The sequence below is a fragment of the Anomalospiza imberbis genome, chromosome Z (assembly GCF_031753505.1).
Source record: "Anomalospiza imberbis isolate Cuckoo-Finch-1a 21T00152 chromosome Z, ASM3175350v1, whole genome shotgun sequence".
NCBI lineage: Eukaryota > Metazoa > Chordata > Aves > Passeriformes > Viduidae > Anomalospiza > Anomalospiza imberbis.
The window spans coordinates 36,145,676-36,155,829 of record NC_089721.1 but is presented as its reverse complement, the minus strand read 5'-3'; the positions used below and the strand labels follow the sequence as shown (position 1 = coordinate 36,155,829).

The 10,154-nt window shown below is 40.9% G+C and overlaps 1 protein-coding gene across 1 annotated transcript; it reads left to right on the top strand.

The window, feature by feature from the left end:
* The first annotated feature begins 265 nt into the window (after positions 1–265).
* Positions 266–9,269, top strand: CDC37L1 (cell division cycle 37 like 1, HSP90 cochaperone). The gene is made up of 7 exons (XM_068176743.1): positions 266–468; positions 1,725–2,006; positions 4,337–4,427; positions 5,923–6,038; positions 6,332–6,454; positions 7,464–7,619; positions 8,544–9,269. Exons 1-7 carry the CDS (start codon positions 364–366, stop codon positions 8,643–8,645), a joined length of 975 nt encoding a protein of 324 aa, XP_068032844.1. The 5' UTR covers positions 266–363; the 3' UTR covers positions 8,646–9,269.
* Positions 9,270–10,154: the final 885 nt, after the last annotated feature.

Below are 10,154 nucleotides of genomic sequence, written 5' to 3'. Positions count from 1 at the left end.
CACGGAAAAGGCAGGGTCAGGGAAAAGTATAGGGACAGGTGACAGCACAGGACAGGGGCAGCTGCAGGGTCAGAGACAGCGACAAGAGCAAGGACAAGGACGGATGCACGGACAAGGGCGGGTGCACGGCCACGGGCACCGGCAAGGGCCGGGGCGGGGCAGGGGAGGAGCCGGGGCCGAGGCGGACCCGCGGCAGAGCCCGCCCCCGCCCGCCCCGCTGCCTTCATTACCGCCCCTGAGGCGCGCCCGCCCCTCGCTCCTCCCGACGCGCCGAGGCGGGCGCTCCCGGTCGCGCTCCGATCGGCGGAAGTGTCGCTACCCCACTTCCGGCGATCGGGTCGCGCCGCCGGGACGGCAACGGACATGGCGCTGTGGCTGCCGCGATCCCGGGACGGCGGCGCCCCGGAGGAGGAAGACCAGGAGCGGGCACAGGCTGCCGCCTTCCGCCAGCGCTTGCCGGAGGTGCAGGTACGCCCGCTGTCCCTACCCCTCGCACCGTTTCTGGCGCCCGGGGACGCGGTGTGGGTCGGTGCCGGGCGGCGCGGCCCGCGGAGGGGCAGCGGCGGGACCGGGATGACCGTGTCGGGACGGAGCTGTGCGGGAGCGCCCGCTGGGCCGAGAGCCGGCGGGGACAGGTGGGGCCTGGCGGGCCGCCCTGGGTAAGAGCTCCACCGCGGACAGGCGATGCGGAAGGAGCTGGGTTGGAGTTATCCCAACGTCCCCGTGCCCAAGGAGCAGATAGGTAGGCGGTGCGTTTCTCTGTTGGCCAGGGCGAGGCGGCGATTTATAAACGCGTTGTAAGGAATTCTATGTGGTCTCGCAAGCAGCTGCCATTACGTTACTTTTCCAACGGTGGAGTTTTATTCTTGTTACTGCAGAAATAAAAATGCTGTAATTCTTAAACAAAGTTGGAACAGTAAGTTTGATTTACTTGCGTTAAAGTTTCCTTCAGATAATCTCTCACCAGTTGTCCTTCGTGTGCCCCTACCAGAGGCTATCAGCACTGCAGATTTCATAACGTGGCAATGGAAGGCTGAGGAACTGATGCATTTTTATTCACTCTTGGTGGAAAAGGCTTGGCATATTACTGAGTGTGAATTCTGAGCACACACGTGGAAATAATATAAACAGGGTTGTTTAAGATTTCCCTTTTCTCTCCCAGCTATGACTGGTGACATCCTCAACAGATTTGACCTAAAGGAGCATGTGTTTGTGCTGGGCCTTGGCTGCTTTATAGCTTAAATACCACTTGTATCAGTTCAAGAGAAGATGTTGGCCCTCTTTAGGCACTAATACTGAAATGCAGGCAGCAGTTACTTTACTGTTGTGATCTGACATCATAAGCCCAATACTTTCTTATCAGAAGTGTATATTCAGATTGTTCTCACACTTGGCTGCTGCTAATGTTCCAGCCCCAAGATAGCCAGAGGGATTTCATCTGTGTCAAAAGTATTTTTACAGTCTGGAGACTATTAGTGATAGCAGCACATGATCCATGATTTTGCAAATACACTTAGTAAGGTTAAGGTGACTTGAAATGGAAATCGCTTTCTAGAAGACATACATTGCCATGCTTCATCACTTCTGCTGTTATAATGCTGCATATGTAAGGTGCCTTCCAGGGGCATTATTATTAGCTTTGGGATTTAGGCCAGTCTGCTTCTCTAGAAACTGTAAATCAACAAATTTCTCCCCATAAATAGCATGTCTGATTTTCCTCACAGACATACAGCCAAGGGATTGAATTAGCCTGCCAAAAAGAAAGAGAGTTTGTGAAGCACTCTGTAGAAAGCACATGGAACCTAGCAGAAGCCCAGCAAAAATTTGGTAGTTTAGCACTGCATAATTCAGAATCCTGTGATCAGGAATCTGCTCAAGCAAGGACTGAAGCTGCTGAGTTAAGATGGAGAGAGGAAGAGTGGAGAAGAAAAGAAGAAGCACTAAACCAGAGGGAACGACAGAATCTATGGAACACAGATCCTGTTAGTAAAGAAGTTTTTAATAAGGTACAACCTATATCATTGTGCATGGAAACAAGTGTTAGCCTCTTTTGTTCCTTCTAGTTGTTACTAATCTCTGAGTGTCTTCTGTGTCTTGTACAGCATAAAAACACAGTATGTCACTCACCTCTGTGCCTGGGAAGGTCATGGAATAGACCCTTTTAGGAGTTGTGCTCAGGCACATGTAGGACAGGGAGGTGGTTTGGGACAGCCACACAACTGCACCGAGGGCAGGTCCTGCCAGACCAATTCAGTGGCCTTATCAGTGACCTATGATGTGGTGACAGCATCAGTGGACAGGTGAAGGGTTACAGATGTCATTCATCTGGACATCTGCAAAGCCTTTGATGTGGTCTCCTACAACATCCTTCTCTCTTAAACTGGAGAGAGGTGGATTTGGTGAGTGGACTGTTAGGTGGATAAGAAAGCAGTTAGTTGGTGACATGCAAAGGGTAGGGTCGATGGGTCAGAGTCCCAATGGACACCAGGAGCCAGTGGTGTCTTTCCAGGGTCTGTACTGGGACCAGTGTTATTTAGTATCTTCATTAAAATTAAACAGAGGGATTGAGTGCACTCAGCAAGTTTGCAGATGATACCAAGCTGAGTGGTGGTTATCAGACCTGAAGGAAGCCTTCCAGAAGGACCTGGACAAGATGGAGAAGTGGGTCCATGGGGATCTCATGTGTTTTAACAAGGCCAAATGCAAGGTGCTACACCTGGGTTGGGGAAACCCCCCCCCACCCCATCTCAGCACAGGCTGGGGATGAACAGATCAGAGCAGCCCTACTGAAAAGGACTTGGGGTGCTGGTGACTGAGAGGCTGGACCTGACCCAGCAATGTGCACTCACAGCCCAGAAAGACAAACGTGTCCTGAGCTGCATCCAAAGCTGCATGGGCAGCAGGGCCAGGGAGGGGATTCTGCCTCTCTGCTCTCCTGAGACCCACCCCCAAAGTAATGCACCCAGTTCTGGGGTCCCCAGCACAAGAAGGACTCCTGTTGGAGCAGCTTCAGAGGAGCGCTACAGAGATGATATGAGGGAAGGCTGGGAGAGCTGGGGTTTTCCAACTTGAAGAAGAAAAGGCTCCAGGAAGCCCTTATTTACCTTCATGTGATCTTTCAGTACTTAAAGGGGCCTTATAAGAAAGATGGAGAAAAACATTTTTTTATCACAGCCTGTGGTGACAGGACAAGAGGGGATAGCTTTAAACTGAAAGATGGTAGGTTTAGATTGGATGTGAGGAAGACTTTTTTTTTTATTATTAGGGTATCAAGACTCTGGAACAGGTTGCTCAGGGAAGTTGTAGATGCACAATCCCTAGAAGCAACAGAGGTCAGATTGAACTGGTCTTGGAGCAACCTAATCCAGTGAAAGATGTTCTTGCCTGGGCAGGGAGGGTTGAAACTCTCTGGTGTTTAAATGCCCCATCCAACTCAGAATATGAAACTGTTAGTTTACCTCTAATGCTGTCTACTGTAATACAAATTATTTAACATGAACATTTTTTAATAGTAGGATCTCATCTTTGATTTCACAATTTAATTTCAACAGCTGTCGTTGCCTTTTACTGAGCCCTAAAGTCACAAGCCAGACACAGTCAGGTGATAAATGTGGTCAGCTTTTTATAAAGGGTCCCTTCAGGTGCACAACACACCAAAGTACACACTGAAAAATGCACCAAAGGTACACATGTGACATAGAGCAACTACAGTTTTGTAAGTGTAGCAAATTAGCATAATTGACAAGAATGCCCAATTAGAAACACAGATGTTGAAGTAATTCCCCGTCTTGGTTAAACTCTCTTCTAAAGCCCCCCTTCCTCTCTAGTTCTTTATGGGAGAAGTTCTTTATGTTGTCCTTAGTCTCAGAAGAAACTAGATTAGGATTGAGCTTTTAGGAATGTTTTTTGTCTTTCTTGCTAACTGAGTAGGTAAAATTGTAGCTATGGGTCTATATAGTTATACAATAAGAGGCTACAGAGCTACAAATATAAATGAAGAATAGATAAAAGCAAAAATCAGTTTGGCATCACTATCGCTTCTCCTAATTTCATTGATTTATCTGATCCAGGCTGCAGTGTACATGATTCATATGACTAACAAATCAGTAAGTTCCTATTTGAAAACAGAAGTTTCTCAGAGACTATAAGGAAACTTTGAAATTCTGTTACTAGGTAAGACACTTTCTGAAAAAAAAGCAAAACCTCAAATATGATATAACTCTAAAATTAGAACATAGCCATTTAAATAGTAACATATTAAAGTATAATAAATCCTTTATATCACTAAACAGTATGTGTGGAGTTTATATGATAGTACAATCTTTCTCTTCCTCAGAGTTTTATTAATCAAAAAAGAAAAGAAATTGAAGATGAAGCTGTGTCTGAACCTCTTATGCAAAAACATGAACAAAAGATTAGACACTTCGGTAAGTCTGTTTTTCTGGCATCTTGTGGTTCCTAGAGAATCTGTGTTAATTTGCTCCTTCTTGTACAGAATGAATGCTAATAAATGAAAGACCTAAATGACAGACTGTTCAGTTTTATTTTATCAGGACTCAAGGGATATTCCACACCAGTGAGAAAAAGCAGGGCCATTCCTGGACACATAGGTCATGTATATAAAAGTGCGTGGGTCATCCGTGGCTCTCTCCTTTTTTAAAGGAGATTAAGTGAAATATTTTATTAAATTATTTTCTGTCACCTGTTAATCTATAAGGGTAATGGCTGATTAAAAGGACATGTTTGTTAACACCTACATTGAGAGTATTTCTGCTCAGAATTGTGTGTTTAAAACTATACTAATTTATCCACTAGGTGTCACTTTAGCTCTGTCATAATTGTTAAACCCGATTGAGCATAAAGCTGATCATGTAACATAATCTAAAATTTTTATGGTTCTCTGAAGTGCTTGCCATTCAGGCTGGTTTCACACTATAGTATAGCCATATTTGGAATTTTGGAACAATCAGGAATAAGACTAGATTTGGCAAAATTCAGTTGTTTTTAAAAAGTTGTTTTTACTAAGTTTTTTGGCTTCTGAGGGGCTTAAAGCTATTTTTTAAAAAAGAGCTTTGAGCCCTGTTAGCCTTAGCAAGCCTGTCAAGTATCAAGTTAAGGCACAACACTGTAAAAAATAGTAAATGTAAAAAATATGTAAGTAATAATAGGCACAGGTTTTCTTAAGTGCCTTAACTATTCAGTGTAATGATATTGGAATTAGAAAACATATCTCCTGCTGTGCATTTCAGCAGGTAAAAAAAAAAAAAAAAAAAGAGGCTATCTTGTAGGCTTCCTAGCTGAGAGTTGGGTAGTTCTGATTTTTACATTCAGCTTGTTACCTGAAGGGAGTGCCATGATACTGCAATTCAGAGTTCTGATTAACTTTCCAATACTGGTGTGGCTTTGTTTTTTGAGATCAAGCTGTTTGTGTAATTAATTTGAATTTTCTAAAAATCGAGCAAACTGTGTTAAAAGCACTTTAATTTTTGACAGGTTCTGTTTACAAGTTCTGTTCTTTGTGTTTTTATTTGCAAACATTTAAAGGATTTGTGTTGGTTAGAATCACTTAATATAAATCTCTGTCCATAAACTTTTTAAGCTCTTTGGTGTTGTAACTAATAGATACCTACACCATTTTGTTAGTTTATGAGAACTGATTAAAAATAAATTATCAGTATTACTAAAAGTGCATCACTGTTATAATCTACTTTTAGTATCTTCAAAGTCTAATTATGCCTTCTAGTAATGCTCTTTCAGCATCGGTTAGATGTATAAATAAAGCCCCCAAATTTAGCTGCATGCTGTCATTCTGAGGTTAGTAAAATGCCAAGTTATGTATACTTGGTATCAATGCAAGTAACTTCCTTGCTGCATTAAATCATTTATCTGTTTAGAATATCTTAACTGTGTTTCTCTTATTAGGCATGCTGAGCAGATGGGATGATAGTCAAAGGTTTTTGTCTGATCACCCATACCTTGTATGTGAAGAAACATCTAGGTATCTCATGTTGTGGTGTTTTCATCTAGAAGCTGAACAGGTATGAAGATGTTTAAATCTTTGGAAGCACACATTTTCCAATTTGCACAGCAGAAAGGTGACCAAGTTCATTAGCTGTTTAACTGTTCTTCCAGCCCTCTCTATAGTGCATTGTCGCCTTTGTGTCTAGTTATAGCGAATTATGAGCCGTCTTGCTTCTGTAAGCATTGTTTCACATCTGCTTAGGAACTGGAATAAAAGGAAATTCTGCTGAATTTTAGAAATATAATCTCAGAAAGCTTCTTTAAATCAGAATTTCAATTTTTTTTTTTTTTTTTTTTTTTTTTTTTTCAGAAAAGAGCTCTGATGGAGCAAGTAGCGCACCAAGCAGTTGTGATGCAGTTTATTATAGAAATTGCCAGAAGCTGTAATGTGGATCCAAGAGGATGTTTTCGTCTCTTTTTCCAAAAAGCCAAAGTAAGTCAACTTGGGTAATTATGTGAGAAACTCTTGATACAATACAAGATACAAGTGTTTTAGAGAGGGTTTCTCCCACCCATGTGAGGCTAAATAATTTGTTGACTGATTTAGGCTTATGGAAAAGTGTTTTGCTAGTAATTATTTTCTAGACAGAATACTTTGTTATAATTCCAGTTCTGAAAATGAAAGCTTAGTGGATTTTGCTTGTTGTAGATGGAAAGCAAGATGCAGTTGGGGGACATCAGGTGTTTACAGATAAGTAATAACTAAGTAACAACAGATAAGTAATAACTAAGTAATTCCAGTTCTGAAAATGAAAGCTTAGTGGATTTTGCTTGTTGTAGATGGAAAGCAAGATGCAGTTGGGGGACATCAGGTGTTTACAGATAAGTAATAACTGAGTAACAACAGCAAACACTGACTGGTGTGACTATTGACTAACCGCGCATTTTCCAAGTGTAGTTACATATTGTCACAACTCTTCCATTTCATCTGCCCTTTACAGTGAGGCAGATACATAAAGTGTCCCTTTCTCATGACTGAAATAGGGCAATCCAGAGCTTTGCAGGAAGAAGGTGGGAAAACTGTAGACTCTGTTCAGTTGTTCAAGATTCTGATGGATCTTAATATTGCCTAAACAAATGTAGTTAAAATGTGAGTTAGTTTGTGTTTTACTTTTGACCAAAGGGCTTCAACAAGCACCTGTTGTAAGGATACCTTCTGAGTTGGAATAAATGAAAGGCTAAAATTAAGTTTAGTTTTACATGTTCTCATATAAATCAGCTACTTTACTTAATGTATATTAATTCTACAGATTGTCTTTAAAAGAAATCTACATGAAACATAATTTTAAATTGACTAACATTATTCCTGAGTTGTTCACCGTTGTTATTCCCCAAAAGGTATAACATGTCATTACTGCATGGATTTTTTTCAGCACTGTGTAAGCTTACAATTCAAAAGTAAATCTGGCTAAAGAACAAACACTTCATTTTTCTCTTTGTAGACAGGAGAAGGCTACTTTGAGGCCTTTAAAAATGAACTTGAGGCATTCAAGACAAGAGTGAGAGTCTGGTCACAATCACATGGCTTTCAAACTATGTTGCTCCATGATCTCAGTGTCAGTCCTGGTTGTGTGGGAGAGTGGACATCTTTTTTACAGGTAGGTTTATTATTTCCAAAATTTAATTTAACTAAAGTAGGATTAGGTCCTGCCTAAAGAAACTATACCTTTCTGATATATAAAGATGATTATTTCTTGAATTACTAGTGCTTGGGATATATCATGCAGTGTTATTAATGCACAAGGCATTTATGGGCTTTCTTTTAACTTGCTGGAATTCACAGCATCAGCATAAGGTCAAAAGTATATGTTTGTTCATTGCTTTTGCATTTTCATGCCTAAAATAAACACTGCATGATAAAGCTGATCAGATCCTAGAATTGTATTCCCAGTCATCACCATGAGCAGTGTAAAATCATAGGATCAGTCAAGTAAGTTACAGAATCATAGAATGGTTTGAGTTGGAGTGGACCCTAAAGATCATATAGTTCCAGACTCTCTGCCATGGCAGGGACACCTTTCATAGACCAGACAGCCCCATCCAGCCTGGCCTTGAACACTGCCAGGGACCCCACAACTTCTCTGGGCAAGAGAAGTCAAGTCTAAGGAAAATCTCCCTTTGTGATAAAGTTATGGCCACATTCTGGAATGAAGAAACAAACTTAAAAGATTGTCAAAAATTATGTATTAGGAAAGGAGTCACAATTGAAGATACTTATTTGAAATAATTTGATTGAAGTACCTCTCAGAGGTAGATAAAAGAGCTGAATTTTATATAAATGTGCAGTTAAGTATTAGAAATATTAAGACCAAATACAAGATATGCTAGCAAATTTTTAAAATTCTTGACACAGTGACATAATACTGGTTGATGATGTTTTCAGACTTTACTTCCTTTCTATTGCAAATTTGTCTCATCATAAGACGGACAATGCAAGCAGTCTTTGTTTCCCTCTCACTCTGTTTCTCCCTCCATCTATAAAATTATGGAGCATTAAGCTGTTAGTGTTTCATCTGTTGCAGAACACAGGAGATCTACAAGGTTCCATAAACACAGATGTCTTCAGTTTCAACTCTGTGATACAAAGAGATGAAGAAGAATCCAAAATGATGGACACATTATAGTACTTTTAAGACTGAGGCCAAGTACTCTTTTATTTCCTTTTATTTTTTTTTCCCAAAGAAACAAACATGGCTATTTTCTTGACACTTATTTTTCTGGGTACTGCACTTTATTTTTTGTGTCAGGTTTTTGTTGTTTTTTTTTAATTTGGTGGGGAGGGACTTTGAAGGGTGGGTAATTAAGGAAAAACTTGTAATATTGTTTGAACTGTGCTGCTAGGTTTTTAGTTGTCCTTGAAGAGCAGGGTTCTTATATTGCCGAATGTGAAACTGGATGTCTTTTCTGCTACTAACCTTGCCTTTCATGACTTTAGAAATTAAACATCTGCACAAATACGATGTTTACAAGAAGCAGGAGATTCTTGGTAGAATCTGCTATTGTCTCACTACAGATGTGGATATGTTTTATTCTGAATATTGGAGATTGCAACTGTATTCATGCTACCTTGCTGACAGTATAAGCTCTCAAATTTGGTTATCACTAATAGCAATAAATCAGTATCTGGTAACAGTATTTCTGATCTGAATGGATTAGATTAATACACTGGCTTTCTACCTCTACTAAGGGGATTTAAATGTTATATTGTACTTTCATTAAACATAACTTGGTTTAATCCTAAAACATAAGCAACACTTGTCTACGAATGAGTGCTGGGTTGTATGATTTCTGGGAGTCTCATTCTCTTCTTGTTCATCAGGCTAACTTCAGATTATTTTTTTAAAAACCAGTCTTGTTATGGTTGAAGTAATTGATGAAGGAAACTTGTACAAGGGTTAGGCTAAGATCTCAGTTTAAACAAAAAGCTTTGTTACAGGTCACATTGGGTGAGGTGTCATGCACTGTTTGAAAGCTACTTCATATGCTACTCAACCAAAGCGGGTTTCTGACATTGTCAACTCAAACATTAAGTGGAAAACAATTAAAAGCTTCTTTTTTAAGAAGCTGGAAATCCATATGTATTTTCCAGATCAGGCCTTCCACAGAACCTTGCACTCCAAAACTTTTCTGTGCTTTTCTTACTTGTTGCTGTTACAGCAGGTCTGTCTATAAAAATGTATATTATAATTGGAAGACTAGCAAAGACAGCTTATGCCTCAGATAATGGTATCAGTACACACTCTCCATCGATTACCGAATTGTTATGATTTTATGTAAGGTCTGGAAGGCATATTGATTTCAAAAGTTCAGTGGTCATAGCCTACCTCCAGTTTTTAGTTCATACAGAATAACCACAGAATAACCACAGGCAGTGTCACAGGCTGGGACAGAGTGGTTGCAAAGCTGCCCACAGTAAAATGACCTGGGGCTGCTGGGGACAGTGACTGAATCTGAGCCAGGGTGTCTCCAGGTGGCCAAGAAGGCCAGTGGCATCCTGGCCTGTACCAGCAATAGTGTGGCCAGCAGGAGCAGGGCAGGGATTGACCCTCTGTACTCAGCACTGGTGAGGCTGCACCTCAAATCCTGTGTTCAGTTTTGGGCCCTTTACTCCAAGAAGGACATGGAGCGCTGGA